The following is a 19,771-nucleotide window of genomic DNA, read 5'->3' on the forward strand; positions in this document are numbered from 1 at the left end:
ATTATAACTCTTAAAACCCCCCTCAAACTCATGGTGGATGAACAACACTGAGTTTGGAGAGATAAAAGCCATGTTGTGCTCTAGTCTGGGCCTTCGTCAGGAAATCCGCCAACTGTAACTCGGAAGGCACATACTAAAGAGCAACAACCAAATCCTGCACAGCAGCGCGCACATAGAAAGCATCAACACCAATATGCTTGATGAGCTCATGCTTCACAGGATCGCGCGCAATGCTAATAGCACCTATACTGTCAGATAAGAGCAGAGTTGGTGTAGTGACAGAAACACCAAAATCCTGAAGTAACCACCGTAACCAAGTCACCTCTGCCGTCAAAAGAGCCATCGCTCGCAACTCAGCCTCTGCACTCGAACGGGAAACTGCAATCTGTTTCTTCGTCTTCCAGGCAATGAGAGAACCACCAAGAAAAACACAGTAAGCAGAAAGTGAACGGCGATCTGAAGGATCACTAGCCCACGTAGCATCCGAATAGGCCTGAAGCTGTAAAGAACTGGAGCGAGGAAAGAATAGACGGTGAGAAATCGTGCCCCGAAGATATCGGAGAACATGAAGGAGGTGCTATAGTGAACCGAGGTGGGAGCGGAGACAAACTGACTCAGAATATGAACTGGATAAGCAGAGGGAGCGGAATGAATAGGCAAAGGCTCGACGGGTGTGATAGGTGTGTCAGGAAAAGTGAGGAAAGAGATATCCTCCACTGAAAAAGTCGAGGAAGATGGGCGTGGGTAGAAGGGACGAGACTCATCAAAAGTCACATCCCGAGAGATACGCATCCGACGACCGATAGTATCCCAACAACGATAGCCCTTATGCTCATCACTATACCCTAAGAAGACACTCAACAGACTGAGCAGTCAGTTTGGTGCGTTCACGGGGGGCAAGAAGAATATAGCAAACACAACCAAACAAGCGAAGCATCGAATAATCGGGAGAACGATCAAAAAGACGCTCGAAAGGAACACCACCCTGTAGAGCAGCGGAAGGCTGGAAATTGATGAGATAGGTGGAGGTGGAGACAGCCTCAGCCCAAAAATGAGGCGGGAGAGAGGCAGCAATCATCAATGCACGAGCCGTCTCAAGAAGATGACGATGCTTGCGCTCAGCCACGCCATTCTGAGCGTGAGCACCAGGACAAGAGAATTGAGAGAGAGTCCCTTGCTCAGCAAGAACACAGCGCAACATCTTAGAGATATACTCGCCAACGGAGTCAGCACGGAACACACGAATGGGAGCAGAGAACTGAGTATGAACCATGGCAGCAAAACTCTTATAAATGGACAACACCTCACTACGAGAAATCATGAAATAAAGCCATGTGTACCAAGAGAAATCATCTATGAAAATAATATAGTATTTATGACCCCCTTTCGAAGCGAAAGGAGCCGGACCCCATACATCGGAATGAACTAAATCAAAAGGACGCTTAGACACTGACTTACTATGTGGATATGGTAACTGAATCTGCTTACCAAGACGACAACCCTGACACTCTAAAGAGGCATCTCCTGAGACAGACCCCAGAAGACCTCGACGAACGAACGACGACAAACGAGAACCACACAGATAACCAAGTCGATGATGCCACTGTTGGAAGGAACCAGTAGCCGAGGCGGCCAAAGCGGAAGAACTAGCGATAGAGTGTGCAGCGGAAGGAACATGAAGCCAGTCCAACTCCCAAAGACCCTCAGAATCACGGCGACGAGGACCAGCCCCAACCAGAGTGTGCGTGCGACGGTCCTGGACAGAACAAGAGTCAAGGTCAAGGATGACACGACAACCAGAATCAGCAAGTTGACCAGCGGAAAACAAATTCATGGTGAGTCGGGGAACATGAGCAACATCAGGAACAGAATAAGAAGGAATCGTAAGAGTGCCTCTAGTAACGACAGGAAGGGGAGTACCATCAGCGGTGAGGACATGGACAGGAGAATCAAGTGATCGAAGAGAGGACAAAGTGGAAGAATTAGAAGTCATATGAAAGGAAGCTCCAGAGTCCAGAACCCTTGGGGATGTACCTGACTGTGTAGAAGGTGGTTGCTCAGTGCGGGAAGCCTCAGTCACAGAACCAGTAGTACCCGTCGAGGAAGAACCCGAAGCAGCGAGCAGACGCTTAAGTCTCAGAATATCCTGCTCAGTCAAAGCGATGGCTGAAGCTGTCGAGGTAGATGACGAGGTCTCTCTAGATGATGAGCGCGCCTTGCGCAAGTGTTTCTTCTTCGTGTAGCAGTTGGACTCAATATGACCATCATTGTTGCAGTAGCCACAATGTGGACGGGAGCGACCTGAGCCTCCAGAAGGTGTGGGCAAGAGCGGCGGAGCACTCGAGCAAGAAGGGGTCGGTGCAGCAGATGGCTTAGAAGGAGCCCGAGCAGCGAGCACCGAAGGAACCTCCAGCAAACCAGCACCACGTAAACGAGTCTCCTCAGCACGAATCTCAGAAAGCGCCTCCATGAGAGAGATACGGCCACGAGCAAACAACTGAGCACGCCGGGGCTCAAACTCCTTACGAAGCCGAGACAGGAACTCGTAGACGCGATGGAACTCCAAATCGGCCTGGACAGCCTGGCAACAGGGGCAAGTACGACAACCAGCACTGCGGAGAGAATCAAGCTAGCGCCAGATAGCAGAACTCTGTGCATAGAAGTCATCAACAGGAGTCACCCTGCTGAAGAGCATGCTCCTGACGGACCATAGAGAGGTATAAGGCATCACCCGAGGGCTCATAGCGCTGACGAAGGCGAGTCCACATCTCAAACACAGTAGGAAGGCCCAAAAACTCAGGCAAACTAAGGCAGAACGCTAGCAGTGAGAACAGTTGCAGCACGAGCATCATCATCAAGCCACTGGGTGTAAGCAGACAGAGCACCATGATACGTCTGAAGAGCCTCCTCATAAGCCAAAGCCTTCTCATCATAAGCACGGAGATCGGCCTCATCAGCAAGCTTAACCGAATCCTTTGCGGCCTGAGAAGCATCCGCAGGAAGAGCCGGTGGGGTCGGCGGAGTGGGAGCCACGGGAGGAACCGGACATGGCGGACAGCAGACCTCGCCAGAAAGAAAACCCCATAGGCGGATGCCACGCATGTGAATGCGCATGAAGCCAATGAACTCGGTGTAGTTAGTGCCATCAAAGATCACTGGACAACGAGGAACAGCAACGTAGCCGGATGTAGCAGACATTTTTTTTCCTTTTTTTTCTTTTTTTTTTGAGAATCGGCAGTAGCAAGCCGAGCCGGATCCAATCGAGAGCAGCGCTGGCTGGCGCTGCAACTGAATCAGAGGATTGGAGCGGCGGCTGGTGAAGAAAACAGAGCTGGCGGGCGCTGCAAGTAGAACAGCGCTGGCGGAACTCCTCCACAGCGAGACGAGGCGAGCAGAACGAGAGGTGAGGGAGATGAGATCGGAAAGAGCACGAGTTGCGCGTGCGGAAAAAGATCCTAGGGCTCTGATACCATGTTAGGAATAAGCAACTTGTATTCCCATGAGGCCATAGGCCGGTATATATACATGTACAGGTGATGGACTATATGCAGGAAACCCCTTATATGTTGGGATAAATACAAAAGGGTACATGACTTATATTATAACTCTAACATGGATGACTTGATTATCTTCCTGGCAAGGAGGGCTTGCCGGGGGGGCTTGAACACTTTCCCGGCAAGGAGGGCTTACCGGGGGCCTCGCCAGTGTTTGCGAGTCTTCCCGACAAGGGGGGCTTGCCGGGGTCTTGCGAGTCTTCCCGGCAAAGAGGGCTTGCCGGGGCCTTGCATCTGGAGCTCTCGTACTCCACGCCCTCGGAGAGGGGAGGGCGTGGCCTGGGTGGGTCTTGGTTTGCCTTCCTGCCAGTCTTCCTCGTGCGCTGCTGCCAGGGGCGTTGCTGGTGCCCGTGCACAAGTCTGGGGCACAAGGGACCCCAGTCTCTAGTGCACCGACAGTCCCTCAAATACATCTTTGAACTGATCAATAACTGCTTGAATGTTGCCCGGAGTTGGAGTGAAGACTTCATCAGATTCATAGATTTGCAGAGTTGAACCACTTGTGCTACCGCTCCCTGTCGCTGCAAACACTGAAACTGCAAACTGTTAATCTCTGCACAGGCAGCAACGCCGTCCACCTGGCCCTGGAGACGTGCTGGGCCGGTAGGGGTGGTGATTAAGAGATGCTTGCCGCGCCAATACACACTCATCAGATTGTGAGCCTCGAGCCAGTCCATGCCAAGAACTGCGTCGTATGCGCCCAGAGGGAGGATCTTCATATCAGTCACGAACTCTTGCTCTTGCGAAGTCCAACGACGTTCTGGTATGTGGGACACGCAACATAGCTCTCCTCCATCAGCGACCTTGACTCTCCAGGGCCTGGCCAAAGGTGTCACACCGGTGAGCGAGGATGCCATCTGCACGCTGATGAAGGAGGTCGAACTGCCCGAGTCCACTGGCAAAAGGAGTGGCCGCCCCTGGAGCCATGCTTGAAGTTTGATGGCCTTGGGTGGAGTGCCTCCAGTGAGGGCGTGGCGAGAAATCGCCATCATAGTCACCGTCGTTGTGGTGCGGGCGTCCTTGTTGTCGTCGATGCCGAACAACTCCAACAGCTCCTCGACGACATGCAGTTGGACGCTGGTGGGACAAGTATGATCCTGCCCCCAACGTCCGCCGCACTTGAAACAGAGCTCGCGAGCTCGCCTGTACTTGCGTAGGGCCTTGACCTTGGAAGCATCGCCACCGCGACGCTCTGTTGGCGGCGGTGTAGTAGGCAACCGCCCTTGGAGAGGTGGCAGCGGAAGTACCATGGGCACCCCCTTGTGTGCCCGGTTCACCAGATCAGCCACTCGGGCTGGTGGAGTATGTCGTGGGCGGTCCGGGACAACGTCGTCTGCTACCTCCTCTTGCAACAACGCGAGCGCACACGCGGTGTCGAGGTCCGGTGGTTGCTACACCAACACGATCGAGCATATGTCCGCTCAAAGGCCCTCAACAGAACGAGTTAGATAATAGTAAGGATTGGATTGAATCAGAATAGGCAGACAAATGGCTAATAACTTGCTCAAATCTCTCTATGTACTCGGCACCCAAAGTGGTTTCGTGAGGGTGTAAAATTGGCAATGAGAAGTTGATGCCGATCTCGTCCGAAACGAGTGCACAACAAGGAAGAAAATGATTCCCAATCAAATTCAGAAAGTCTTTTTTGAACCGATTGCAACCACACCGATGTCGAGCCCGAAAAATTCAGGGTGGCCATCGGGACCCAAAACCTCTCCTGAATCGCGAATGTGTGGAAGTACTGTTCGCATAAAGTTTTCCAGAGGCGATGATTCTCGCCCGAGAATTGGCGGAAAACGATCGACGGGTGGGTTTGGCCGATTCCTGCAAGGATTTGATTGGCATGGGCAAACGGCAAGGACAAGGAGGATGGAAATTGGGGGTTGAACTGACCATTGGCTGGGCTGGCCACTGACGCGAACACCGGTGCCAATCCCCGTGGCAGAACGTCGAGGCCGTGGTCCGAAGACCCGAGGGCGTCGCCCCCCGCGTCCTTGCTGGTGCCGACGTGGTCACGCGGCGACGCTGGTGGAGTAGGTAGTGGTGGCGCGGGCGGCACCGTTGGTTGCCCAGCTGTAGCGGGCGCCGGACGCGCGTGCTGGAACTCGGCGACCGCGGCGGAGAGCTGGTCCACGCGCCTCTCCAGATTCGAACGCCACTGGGCCAGATCGTCGAGCTTGGTGGTGTGGGAGCGGATGTCAGAGTGCATTGCGTCGAGGGAGTCGTTCAACTTGTCGACGTAGTCCTTGAAGGAGGGCTCCATGGCGATGATTCGATCCGTGATCGATTTCTGCAGCCTTGTCTCCACCATGGTGTGGATCGAAAGTCTCTGAATACCAGATGTTAGGAACCCAGTGGTATATCTCTCGATCTAGCAGCACCACGAATTCATGTAACAATCTCGATTACAAGCTCTGTTACATGAATGGGAGAAAGGGGATCAGGGAGAGAGGAACAGGTGCCGCCGCCGGTTCGTGATCCACTGGATGCCCCTGTCAGTCTTGCCAATGGAGATAATTAGTCGGTGACAGCGGGTGTGGTTTACACCCACTCCAGCCCACAGTTGCGTGGGTTGGGCTTCTTCAGCCTAACAGGCCGAGCGTCCTGCGAGGCCGTGATCTTGTCAGGTGGATGGACCTGCCTGTCAGCGGTGCTGACACCCAGGTCACCTTCAACACCCCGGTATCCAAAGATCTGCACAATCTCCCCAAACAGATCGACCTCACCCAAGCAGATGTTGACGAGGCGCGCAAATCCATGGAGAGGTCTCCGTCTCCACACGGCTCTGACGAGTCTTCAACCCGCAGCCGCTGCCACTGCGCCCCACACCGGTACCTCATCATCAAGGCCCACCGCCGTCTCCTCGTCTTGCCAACGAGCAACCACCCTGCTGGCGCAACTAGTCGCGCCCAGGCCGGCCAACACACAGACGCACACGACTGCGATGGCACCACCTCCCCAACAAACAGAGTACAAGCACCATCATCTGCACACCGGGGACAGCTACATCAAGCCACCAAAATATGATTTTCCCCGTTTCGATGGCAGTGCACCTTATCTCTGGTTGGACCGCTGTCGCGCCTACTTCGATCGCCTACAAAGTGCCTGCTCACAGTTGGGTGTCCACGACTACCTTTTACATCGAGGGGCAAGCAACACATTGGCTTCAGGCGTTTCGTCAGGTCCACCAAGGATTGACATGGGAGGCCTTCTGCGTGGCAATCACAGAGGAATTTGGTGTCGATGAATTCGAGCTCGAGATGCACTAGTTACTGCAGTTGTGCCAACACGGCATCGTGACAAAGTACAGGCAGGTGTTTGAAAATCATATGTACCACCTCTTCGCTCTCGATCTGTCATTGAGCCAAAAGTTTTTCATCATCCAATTTCTGTTGGGGCTGAAGGACAAGTTGCTGGCAGTTGTTCGTCTACAATCACCCACGAGCATTACGAGAGCATCGATCCTGCCTCGAATCTAAGAGGAAGAGTTGGGCATGCCAAGAGCACGTCCGCAACCAACACCTGCAAGGCTGACCACCGCCACTCCCTGTTGTCGCACCACCACGTCCACAGGTGGTTGCGGCACGGCCACAGGATGACGAGTTGACTTCCGCCGCGCTAATGGATGATGCTTCAAATGTGGTGACCGCTATTCCAGGGAGCATCACCGCAATACTCAAGCCCAGCTTCTCACTATCCAAGTGGGCCCCTACGTCGAACTACTCTTGAAGGACGCAATACATGCGTTGGAACTGCTCGACAAATCGATGGTTGTGCATCAACGCCAGAGTGATGCATGCTCTCAGCGCACGCTCTCGACGCCTCTGACACACCCAGCACAATCCGTCTGTGTGCTCTGGTGGGCAACTAAGTACTGTTGTTGCTGCTCGACTCTGGGAGCACGCGCGGTTTTGTGAGCAAGGCATTCGTTGAACGAGTGGCGTCGTTACTCAAGAAATGCCAGCAGTGGAGGTGCAGGTCGCAAATGGGGATCGCCTGACCAGCCCTCGCTTGGTGCCTGAACTCAAATGGTTGATGCAGGGTCACACATTTTCAATGCCGATGTGCAAGCTGGAAATAGGGGCCTATGAATTTGGGCATGGACTAGTTGGCTCAGTTCAGCTCAATGATGTGTCAATGGCAGGAAAAGCATGTCACCTTCATCCACGACGGCGAGCAAGTAACTCTGCAGGGTGTTCGTCCGAAGGAGCAACCAGCTATTACAGCCGTTGAGCCCGAGGAGCTGCGCAAGATGATTGCAGTCAATGACGTGTGGGCTATGGTCATGATGGATGCTCGGTCAGTCGATGCCAAGCGACACCCGTCATCGCCGACACCAATCAGTGATCTGCTCGGCGAGTTCGCCAATGTTTTCGCCGCGCCCAAGGGACTACCACCACACCGTCAATACGATCATGCGGTCACCCTGGTGGACGGTGCGCCCCGACAAACACACGGCCATACCAATACTCGCCACTTCAAAAGGATGAAATCGAGAAGCAGGTTCTCGAGATGTTGGACTTGGGAGTGATCACACACAATGCCAGCCCCTACGCGGCACCGGTCCTCCTTGTCAAAAAGAAGGACGGTCGTGGAGTTTCTGTTTGGATTACCGGTGGCTCAACAACAGCACCATCAAGAACAAATTTCCGTTGCCAATCATGGATGAATTGCACGATGAATTGACAGGTGCAGCATACTTCTCCAAGCTTGATCTCCGCTCCGGTTATCAACAAATAAGGATGCTGGAAGCGGACGAAGCCAAGACCACCTTCAAGACCCACCACGACCACTTCCAATTTCACGTCATGCCATTCGGACTGGCCAATGCTCCAGGTACCTTTCAGGACTTGATGAATGTGATCTTTGCGGCACCCATACGCAAGTTTGTGATCATCTTCTTGGACGACATCTTGGTTTTCAGCGAGGCTATGGAGGAGCATGAGCAGCATCTGCGGATCGTCCTGGAGCTCCTCCTTGAGCACCAATTATACGCCAAGCTCTCAATATGTTCGTTCGCCCAAGACCACATTGATTATCTGGGGCACGTTATATCCAAGGATCGGGTGGCCACGAACAGCGGCAAGACTCAGGCCATGGTTAACTGGCCAACGCCGACCAATGCGACGGAGCTCCGGGAATTTCTTGGTCTCACAGGCTATTTCTTGGTCTCACAGGCTACTATCGCAAATTCGTTCCGCACTACAGGATTATTGCCAAGCCTCTAACACAGCAACTCATTAAGAAGGGGTTCGAGTGGACTGAGCAAGCACAGCGTTGGTTCGACACACTCAAGCAGGCCATGGTGACCACACCGGTCCTCGCCCTCCCCAACTTCGACAAGCCATTCTCGATTGAGACAGATGCCTGTGATACGGGCATTGGCGCGGTTCTCATACAAGAAGGCCACCCAATTTCTTTCTACAGCAAAGCATTGGGCATCAAGAACCAGCAATTATCAACATATGAGAAAGAGTTCTTCGCCGTTATGCTGGCAGTCGACAAGTGGCATTCATACCTCCAGCGAGGGCCATTCACAATCCTTACGGATCACAAAAGCTTATGCACACTTAGTAACCAACAATTAGAAACAGAGGTGCAGCGAAGAGCAATGTCTAAATTGGTTTCCAAGTACAAGCAAGGTGTCGACAATGGCGCGGTCGATGCTCTATCACGCATCGGCACGCACTTTGACACGGCCGCACTATCTCTCTGCCAACCGGCATGGGTTCAAGAAGTCGCAAATTCTTACGAGGCAGACCAAGATGCCCAGGAACTGCTGCAACAACTCGCCTTACAAAGTCCTGATGATGATGGATTGGAGCTTTACCGCGGCATGATCCGCCACCATGGGCGTCTCTGGATCGGCAACAATACTAATTTGTGCACTAAGTTAATCAACGCTATGCACGACAGCGCAATGGGAGGCCAATTGCACTGCTTTGTGCACTAAGTTGATCAACGCTATGCACGACAGCGCAGTGGGAGGCCACTCCGGTGCAACTGCCACTTATCACCGCATAAAGAAATGCTTCGCTTGGAAGGGATTGAACACGGCAGTGGAGGAATATATGCGTCATTGCACTGTCTGTCAACAGGCGAAACATGAACTTCAGAAACCTGCCGGCAAATTGGCACCTCTGCCCGTTCCGACAGCATCCTAGGCAGGAGTTAACGATGGATTTCGCCAAGGGGCTTCCCAAGTGAGGGCTATGATTCGATTATGGTGGTCATGGATCGTTTCACCAAATATGCACACTTTTCACCAAATATGCACACTTTGTCCCACTACGACACTCCGTTACAGCAGCACAAGTGGCCAAAGCCTTTTGGGACAACATAGTGAAACTTCACGGTGTGTCGGCATCCATTGTATCTGATCGAGACAAGGTGTTCACCAGTGCTGTCTGGTGCGAGCTTCTCGTCGGCGCTGGTACTAAGCTACTCTACTCCACAGCTTATCATTTGCATAGAGACGGCCAAAATGAAGGCGTGGACCAATGCATGGAAATGTACTTGCGGTGCACGGTTCACGACACACCTCGTCGGTGGTAAAGGTGGCTTCCATCAGCAGAATTCTGGCACGACTCTTATCATACCTCCCTGCATTGCTCTCCTTTCAAAGCACTCTACGACATGGAAGCAAACATGGGTAGCATGGGGGCTTGGCAAGATATTCCTCCCACACTGCCAGATGGCGAGGAGTGGAACTGGGAAGTGCATACTGAGCGCCTGCGTGAGCAACTGGAACGAGCACAGAAGAGGTTTAAGAAGTATGCCGACATCAACAGAACGGAACGTTCCTTCCAGATTGGAGAACAAGTTCTTCAGGAACTGCAGCCTCATGCTCAGCAATTAGTGGCAAGCCGGCCCTGCACCAAATTGGCCTACAAGTTCTTCGGCCCCTTCACGATCCAGGACAAGATTGGCAATTTGGCCTACAAGTTGGAGTTGCCACAGGATAGTCGCATACATTCTATCTTCCATGTCTCCTAATTGAAGCCTTTCACCCCAAACTACTGCCCGTGTTCTCTGAACTACCAAGCAAAGCTGATCTGACGACAATCGACACAACACCTATGACTATTCTAGACAGAAGAATGATGAGGAGGGGCAATGATCCAATGGTGCAGCTCCACGTGCAATGGGACAAGCCAGCAGTCACGACGACATGGGAAGATTCCGAGGTGCTCCGTCAACGTTTTCCGGCAGCACCAAATTGGAACCATGAAGACCCGAGCGAGGACGCTCGTTCTGAAGATGGGGAGTGTCACACCAGCTATGCAAGGCCATCCGTGTGAGTACAAGGTAGGCCAGAGCCTGGCTGACCAGTGGGACCCTGGGTCTAGCATGCGTGTGTGAGCTGGCCACGGGCCAGACGCATCCTGTACTTAACACCCCTGTCAGTGATCCCGAGAGGGAGGCTGTATGTAATGAACAGAGTTTCTCATCTCCTGTCTCTCGTTCCTCACCTCCTTCTCCAAACTCTCACCTAACCAGATCCAATCCTGTCTCCCAAACCTACTCTGATATACCCGATCCGGACAGGGGTGTTACATACGAGTTCCAAAGCCTGGCTTCACAACCTATGCATACTTGGTCTTATGGTCTGTCTAGCATGCCTAAGTGAGATGCGTAATACCCAATTCCCATAGTACTTGATATTTTTTCGATAGAATCACTAAATTGAAAAGGAAATTCATGAAATGTATTCAAAATATCATACCAGGTGTTATGGTTTCTCTGGCACGCCTAATGTACGTCCTAGCCAGTTCTGAAGCTTCATTGGCCCTTTCGATTAGCTGCAAAGAATTAGATCAATATACAACTCAATACAATTGTTGAGGTAGAATTATCTGTTTATCGGATGAGAAACCACTTTCAGAGTAAAATTATACTGGAAAAATTCACATGCATGAATTATACTGGAAAAGGTAATGTACGCCACTTTCCACAGTACTTAGGGCTTTTTGCAAAATTATGTATTTGTCACAAAACCACTTAACTAAGAGCAGTTATCAGCTCTTGTAGAACTATTATGTGTATAAACTTTGCGATGTGCTGGCAAAGAAATGTTTATTTTCATATTGTTGTTTTCCTTTTACTTCTTTTGGTTTTGGAAGATAGAATGACATATTCCACCACAGCTGAAACTTTTTCAAGCACTTCTGGTAACAAAAGGAGATAAATTTGATAAGGTAATTAGTTTTTACATCTCTCCTCTCTTGTGATCCTTCTGGTAAAGAAAAATCTTGGAACCATTCAATTTCAGCAACACGGTACCTACAATAAAAAACAACAAAACTAAGAAATTGTAGAAAATGGCTGGGACAATACTGTTAGGAAAATATGCAACTTGTATTTCTAGGAGGCCATAGGCCAGTATATATACATGTACAGGTGTGTGGAATATGCAGGAAACCCTTATACAATAGGGTAGATACGAAAGGTTACATGGCTATAGATATAATACTCTAATAACACCCCCCCCCCCCTCAAACTCATGGTGGATTAACAACATTGGATTTGGAGAGATAGAAACCATCCTGCGCTCTAGTCTGGGCCTTCGTTAAAAAATCCGCCAACTGTAACTCGGAAGACACATACTGAAGAGCAATAACCTGATCCTGCACACCAAAATCCTGAAGTAACGATCGTAACCAAGTCACCTCTGCCGTCAAAAGAGCCATAGCTAGTAACTCAGCCTTTGCACTCAAACGATAAACTGCAGTCTATTTCTTCGTCTTCCAGGCAATGAGAGAACCACCAAGAAAACACAGTAAGCAGAAAGTGAACGGTGATCTGAGGGATCACTAGCCCATATAGCATCCGAATAGGCCAAAAGCTGTAAAGAACCGGAGCGAAGAAAGAACAGAGGTGGGAGCGGAGACAAACTGGAGCGAGTAAAGATATCGGAGAACACGAATGAGGTGACTATAGTGAACCGAGGTGTTAGCGGAGACAAACTGACTCAGAATATGAACCGGATAAGAGATATCCGGACGAGTTACAGCTAGATAGACAATGTAAGGGCATTCTCCTGCTTAAGTGTTTTGGTGATGATGACAACTCACTATGTTATCTAATTGGGTGTCAAGTATGCAGGTACCATTTGTTCTTCTATACTGACCGGTTGTACCGATGCTATGGGCGGTTGTACCGCTCAGTTGCTGGGCGGTTGTACCGGCCCTGCACCGGTCCACCACTAGACACGGTTCTGATTCATTGCGGTTGTTAGGCGGTGGTGGTCCGGTTGTACCGCTATATTAATTATAGTCAGTACTACCGGTGTTCCAAGCAGTTGTACCGCTTGGGACTTAGCCACGCCCAGCAGCCATGGCTGGTTACACCTGTGGGCTAACTGCATGTTTTGGCCCGGTTGTAGAGCGATGGTTGACCGGTTGTACCGGCCCGGCAACCGGTTGTACCGCCCAATGCAATTTTTGCTATAACGGTTAGAAATCTTTGGGGCCTATATAAGGGGGGTTTTCTTCTTCCTCCCCTTTATCTCTTACCTCTCTCTCTCTCCTCCATTGATGCACTGAAGCTTTCTTGCCCGATCTCTCACCCAAGCCACCCAAACATGATGTCTTCCTAGGGATGGAAGGAAGAGACCCAGATCTACACTTCCATCAAAGGAAAACTGATTCCCCCAAGTTCTTGTGTGGATTATGTTACTCTTGGGTGTTTGAGCACCCTAGACGGAAGAGGTCACCTCGGAGCCACATTCCATTGTGGTGAAGCTCCGTGGTTTTATTGGGACTTGGGAGCCTCCAATTAAGTTGTGGAGAGAGCCCCAACCTTGTTGTAAAGGTCTGGTTGCCACCTTCAAGGGCATCACTTAGTGGATTCACGGCACCTCTCATTGTTTGAGGGCGCGAGGAGAATACGGTGGCCTTAGTGGCATCTTGGGGAGCATTGTGCCTTCACACTGCTCCAACGGAGACGTACTTCCCTTCAAAGGGAAGAAACTTCGGGAACACATCCTCGTCTTCATCGGTTCCACTTATGGTTATTTCTTTCCTTTACTTGTATTTACTCTTTGCTTATTATTGTTGTTGTTAGCATCATATAGGTTGCTCACCTAGTTGCATATCTAGACAACCTATTTGGTGCTAAACCTAATTTGTTTAAAGAAAAGCTTAAAATTTGTTAGTTGCCTATTCACCCCCCCCCCTCTAGTCAACCATATTGATCATTTCAATTGGTATCAGAGCCTCGTCTCTTTATTAAGGGTTTTACCACCCAAAGAGTATGGCTGACGACGGGGAACGGGTTGATGAGGTGTCCGAGGGAGCTGCTGCAAACTCGGTCACCCGAGAGGAATTGAATGAGGTCATGTCCACATTTAAATCCTCTATGGCTATCGAAGTCAAAAACATGCTTAAGGATTTTCTTGATAATTACAAGACATCTACTGACCCATTGTTGATGGTGAATCCCACATCTCCGGATTCAGGAGGCGATTCCGAAAAGGGAAATGCTAGTAGTGAAAAGGATAAAATGTGTGAAGGAACAAGTGGGGCTAATGCCTTTACCTCTGTTCCTCCTCCCTTGGTCTATGGAGGGCCGGTTCACCCACCGCGTATTATTAATCTAGGTCCTCCACCAAAGCTTGTTAAGAATGATTTTGCTAACTGGGTTTTTCGTATCAAATCTCATTTCATTTGAACCACAGCTCAACACAGCTTTGGAGAATCATTGAGCAGGGATACTACCCACATGATCCAAGAAATCTCACGCCAGGAGAAGAGGCAGACAATCAGCTCAACCACTCCGCCTTGTTCATTCTTCAAGCAGACGTACCTGTTGAAGACCTTCCTCACTTGCGTCCCTTCACTCCTGCCAAAGATTGTTGGGAGCACATCATCTCCATGTACAAGGGAAGCTCTAGCATTCAGCTGTCCAACTATGAAGTGGTTCTCGATGAGGCCGATGAATTTGCTATGATCGAGGATGAGGACCCTCGTGAGCTATGTCGGAGAGTTACAACTCTTGCTATGGCTCTTCAAGATCATGGAAACAAAGATGTGGATGACACATGGATTAAGCGCAAGTTTCTCAAGGCCATCATGCCTTTCAACAAGTCCATGTCATTCGTCATTCGTCAAAGGCCAGACTTTCATTCCTTGTCCTCAAGTCATGTGTTGTATGAGTTCGCTGCCATGAATATTTTGAACAAAACCGCGGACAATGCTCTAACCCGAGTTCAACGGTCAACAAAGGACTCTCCCAACCTTGATTTGAAGGCCAAGGCTGCTTTAGAGGAAGATGAGGAAGACGAAGAAGAATCTTGTCCTGAAGACACCAAGTATGCTTACCATAAGCATATGGCTCTTGCATCAAGGCAGTTTTGGGGCAAGAAGAACTCAAGGCCCAACTTCTCCAAGAACAACTCAAGCGGGTCTAAGGAAAAGCAATGAGTGAGAACTTGCTACAATTGTGGCAATGTGAGTCACTTTGTGGTAGATTGTCCCTATGAGCAGAGGGAAGACAATGGTGGCAAGCTCATTCGCAAAGACAAGACCAAGTCTTTCCCAAACAGGAACAACTTCCCCAAGAAGATGCCCCCTAAGGGGTTGGTGGCTCAAGAAGAGTACCTCTCCGATGAGGATGATGACGATGAGACAAGTGATGAAACAATGGGAATGGCCACGATGGCCATTGCATCCTCTTCTCCAAGCAAGGTGTCTCTTTTCAAGGACCCCAACGAGAACCGCATGGCCAAGTGTCTGATGGCCAAGGCATCCGACAAGGTAACCTCTAATGCTCAAACTTCCAACATCAAAGCTACCATTTTCGCTACCATGGATAGCGAAGATAAAAGGGAAGAGGTAGAGGAGGAAAACTCCTACGGTAAATTCATGAAAAATCTCAAGGGTAAACCCAAGAAGCATGTTGTTTCTCTCTTGGAACAACTCGGTGAGGCCAATGACATTATTGAATCTCATGAAGATACCATCTCTACCCTACAAGGTCATAGTCGTGACTATGACGATGAGATTACGGATCTTTCCATTGCTCTTGAAAAGGAGCAAGGACTTCGTTTGATTCTTAAGGAGTCATTTAACGATGACCTCGCTAAGTTAAAGAAAGATCTTGATCATGCTCTTGTTCTTACTAGTGTGCTTCAGTCCGAAAAAAGTGCACTTGGGCTTGATCATGTTAGACTCAAGAAAGAGCTTGCAACACTTGACAAGGCTCACAAGGCCTTGAAGAGTACTCATGTCTCTTTAAAAGAGTCTCACGCTCAACTCCAAGTAAAACTCACTAAGGAAATAGCCACTTGCTCTCCAGTTGTTTTAATTGATAATGTCCATGCTGCTAACCCCTGTTGTGAGCATGCACATCTTGTGGAGGAGAACTCCAAATTAAGAGAGCAGCTTGAGAAAGGCCTTGTGACATGCATCCAAGGTGAAAAGAATCTTAATGACCTTCTGACCAGTCAAAAGGAAGTGGTTGCAAAGGAAGGAGTTGGGTTTGCACCCAAGACCAAGAAGAAGACCAAGCAACCTCCCCAGCTTATGGAAACCTTTGTTAAATCTAGGAAGCATACTCATCGGAAGAAAAAGAACCAAGCTAAGGGTGGTAATGCCATGAAGGGCAATACCCCTCTACCCAACACAGCCGACGATTTTAACCCCTCCTATGTGTTGTGTCGTGCGAATGATGGAAATGTTTTTGCCAAGTTTGCTGGCTCTTACGATGAGTACATTGCATGGTCTATTTGGGTTCCTAAGACCCTTGTTACTGACATGAGAGGACCCATTAAAGAATGGATACCTAAATCCAAGCATTGATCTTATGCAGGAGTTTGCTTCCGGTGGGGTGTCATGGTAGCTTGATAGTGGAGCAACAAATCATATGACCGGGAGCAAGGACTTGGTGGTGGACGTTCATCCCGACCCATCCATTGCCACCCAAGTCTCCTTTGGTGATGATGCGATTTCAAAGGTATTGGGTCTCGGCAAGGTGGTAATTTCTCCGGAACTTACCATTGAAAAGGTTATGCTTGTTGAGATCCTTGCATACAATTTACTTTCCGTTCATCAACTTGCACTTATGGGCTTTAGTACTTTCTTTGGTATTGACTCAGTGGCCCTTTTGTGGAGCAAGACTCTTAAAGTAGCCTTTGTTGGGCATGTCGAGAACGGTCTCTATGTGGTTAACTTTTCGAAGCAACCCACACGGACCGCGACTTGCCTAATGGCTAAAGTTGATGTGGGATGGCTTTGGCATTGTCGGCTAACCCATGTCAATATGAAATCTTTGGAAAGTCTCCTCAAAGGGGATCATGTTCTCAGACTAACAAATGTGAGTTTTGCCAGATATCGAGCTTGCAGTGCATGTATTGAAGGAAAGATTCATGAGACAGCTTACCGCCCCACGACTATCATCTACTCAAAAAGGACCTTGGAGCTCCTCCACATGGATCTCTTCGGTCCTCCATCCTATGATAGCCTTGGGGGGAGAAAGTACTCCTTGGTGATAGTGGATGCTTACTCAAGATATACCTGGGTATACTTTTTCAAGAGAAAGAGTGAGACTCAACAAACCGTCATCGACTTTGCTAATGAAGCTCAACGTCAACACAATGCAAAGATATTGATGATCACAAGTGACAATGGCACCGAGTTCAAGAACTACGCCCTAAATGAATTTCTGAGTGACGAAGGAATCAAGCATCAATACTCTGCTCCTTACACTCTCAACAAAATGGTGTGGCGGAAAGGAAGAACTTTTGGACCGAAGCCATCAACACCGCATGTCATGCATCCAATCGGCTCTACCTTCGCAAAGGCTTGAACAAGACTCCATATGAAATTCTTACCGGCAACAAGCCCAATCTCAAGTACTTCTGGGTGTTTGGTTGTAAGTGTTTTATTCTTAAGAAAGGTGCTCGTTTGTCCAAATTTGAACCTAGAGTTCAAGAGAGCATATTTGTTGTTTATGCTTCAAACTCTCGCGCTTACCGTGTCCTCAACAAGTCCTCTAAACTCATTGAGGAGACGTGTAACGTGGAGTTTGACGAGAATACTGGCTTCCAAGTGGAGCAAAGTGGTCTTTGTGATGTAGATGATGAAATTCCTCCCCAAGCCATAAGAAGAATGGGCGTGGGATACTTCCTGCCCATTGAGGAACCCCTTATGACTGAAGGAGAGGGACAATGTTCCGCTCATGTGGAACCATCACCGACGCAAGACCCACATGCTTCCGAAGAACGCTCTGAAGGCCCTCATCCCCGTAATCCCGATCAAGGAGAAGATCAACCTCAAGATGGTCCTGCACCAACGGATGTCCTTGATCCGGCTCCCCCCTCTGAGAATGCTCAAGATCAAGAGCAGGCTCAAGATCAAGACCAAGTTCAAGATCAAGAGCAAGCACATGAACAAAATCAAGCTCAAGATCAGGGGCAAACTCAAAAAGGCGGCAAAGGTCGTACACAGGTTTCTCAGCTTACCCCTGAGGAGATTCAAGAAAGGCGCACTGCCAAGAATGCCAAAACGCTCAAAAATCTTTCTCATGTGATGGAGAATGTCTACGGCAACTTACAGAGAGGGGTAACTACTCGTCGTCAATTATCAAACTTTAGTGCCCATCATGCGTTTGTTTCTTGCATTGAACCACTAAAGGTAGAAGAGGCTCTCGAAGACATGGACTGGGTTGAAGCCATGCATGAAGAACTCAACAACTTCGAGCGCAACAAAGTGTGGCGACTGGTGCCAAGACCCAGGGAGAACCACAATGTCATTGGGACAAAGTGGATCTTTAAGAACAAGCAAGACGCAAACAATGTCGTCACTCGGAACAAGGCAAGATTGGTAGCACAAGGCTACTCCCAAGTCGAGGGTATCGACTACAGTGAAACCTTTGCTCCTGTTGCTCGCCTTGAATCTATTCGCATGTTGCTTGCATTTGTTTCTAATCATAACTTCAAATTATATCAAATGGAAGAGTGCATTTCTTAATGGTCCCCTTAAGGAGTTGGTTTATGTCAAACAACCCCCAGGGTTCGAGGACCCCAAGTTCCCTAATCATGTGCATGTTCTCGACAAGGCACTCTATGGCCTTAAACAAGCCCCACGTGCGTGGTATGAGCACCTTACCGAGATGTTACATGACCGGGCATTCGAAGTTGGGAAAATCGACCCCACTCTTTTTACTGAGAAGGTCAAGGGGAACTTGTTCATATGCCAACTATATGTTGATGATATTATCTTTGGTTCTCCTAACAAAGCTTTTAATGAAGAATTTGCTACTCTAGTGACTAAAGAATTTGAGATGTCTATGATGGGAGAGTTGAAGTTTTTCCTTAGATTCAAAGTCAAGCAACGAAGTCAAGGAACCTTCATCAATCAAGCAAAATACACTCAAGACATGCTCAAAAGGTTCAAGATGGATGATCTCAAACATGCCAAGGCCAACACTCCAATGCCTCTCAACTGCCATCTTGATCTCGATCCTAATGATAAAGTTGTGGATCAAAAGGTATACCGCTCTATGATCGGATCTCTACTTTACCTTTGTGCATCTAGACCGGATATTATGTTGAGTGTGGGAATTTGTGCACGTTCTCAATCCGCACCTAAGGAAAGTCACTATGTGGCGGTCAAGCGAATCTTTCGATATTTGGCTCAGACCCCAAACTTTGGCTTATGGTATCCCAAAGGGGCTTCATTTGATCTCTCGGGATATTCGGACTCGGATTGTGCAGGAGACCGTGTGGATAGGAAGTCAACCTCCGGAGGCTGCCAATTCCTTGGAGGGTGTTTGGTTGGGCTTCCAGCCAGCTTCCGTCTACTGGCTTCTAAGCCAAAAGCTCCTATTTAGGGGCTTCGGGCTGCAGCTGTGGCTTTCGGCCTTGTCACAGCCGGAGCCGAAAGCCACAGCTGCAGCCGGAAGCCCCTAAATAGAAGCTTTTGGCTTCGAAGTCGGAAGCCGGAAGCTGGCTCGAAGCCCAACCAAACACCCCCTTGGTCGCTCTCTGGTAAGTTGGTCTTCCAAGAAACAAAATTGTGTTTCTCTCTCATCCACCGAGGCTGAATATGTGGTTGCTGCAAGTTGTTGTGCTCAGTTGCTCTAGATGAGGCAAACTTTAAAGGATTACGGTGTCACCTGTGACAAAGTGCCTCTTTATTGTGATAATATTAGTGCCATCTCAATCTCCAACAACCCGGTTCAACATTGCAAGACGAAGCACATCAGTATTCGTCACC

The 19,771-nt window shown here is 49.4% G+C and overlaps 1 protein-coding gene across 6 annotated transcripts in view; it reads right to left on the reverse strand.

The window, feature by feature from the left end:
• The window catches only part of LOC123448608 (LON peptidase N-terminal domain and RING finger protein 1), a 64,184-nt gene that overhangs the window by 9,949 nt on the left and 34,464 nt on the right, over nt 1–19,771 (reverse strand). For 4 of the 6 annotated variants that reach the window (XM_045125560.1, XM_045125559.1, XM_045125557.1 and 1 more), the window contains 2 exons: nt 11,768–11,837; nt 11,281–11,356 (listed from right to left, as the gene is read on the reverse strand). In XM_045125560.1, coding sequence (XP_044981495.1) covers nt 11,281–11,356; nt 11,768–11,837 — 146 coding nt within the window. Of the gene's footprint in view, nt 1–11,279; nt 11,357–11,767; nt 11,838–19,771 lie in introns of those variants that run through there. The other 2 variants (XR_006631859.1, XM_045125563.1) reach the window with 2 other exon arrangements.

This window comes from Hordeum vulgare, chromosome 4H, assembly GCF_904849725.1.
Source record: "Hordeum vulgare subsp. vulgare chromosome 4H, MorexV3_pseudomolecules_assembly, whole genome shotgun sequence".
In the NCBI taxonomy this organism is placed as follows: Eukaryota; Viridiplantae; Streptophyta; class Magnoliopsida; order Poales; family Poaceae; genus Hordeum; species Hordeum vulgare.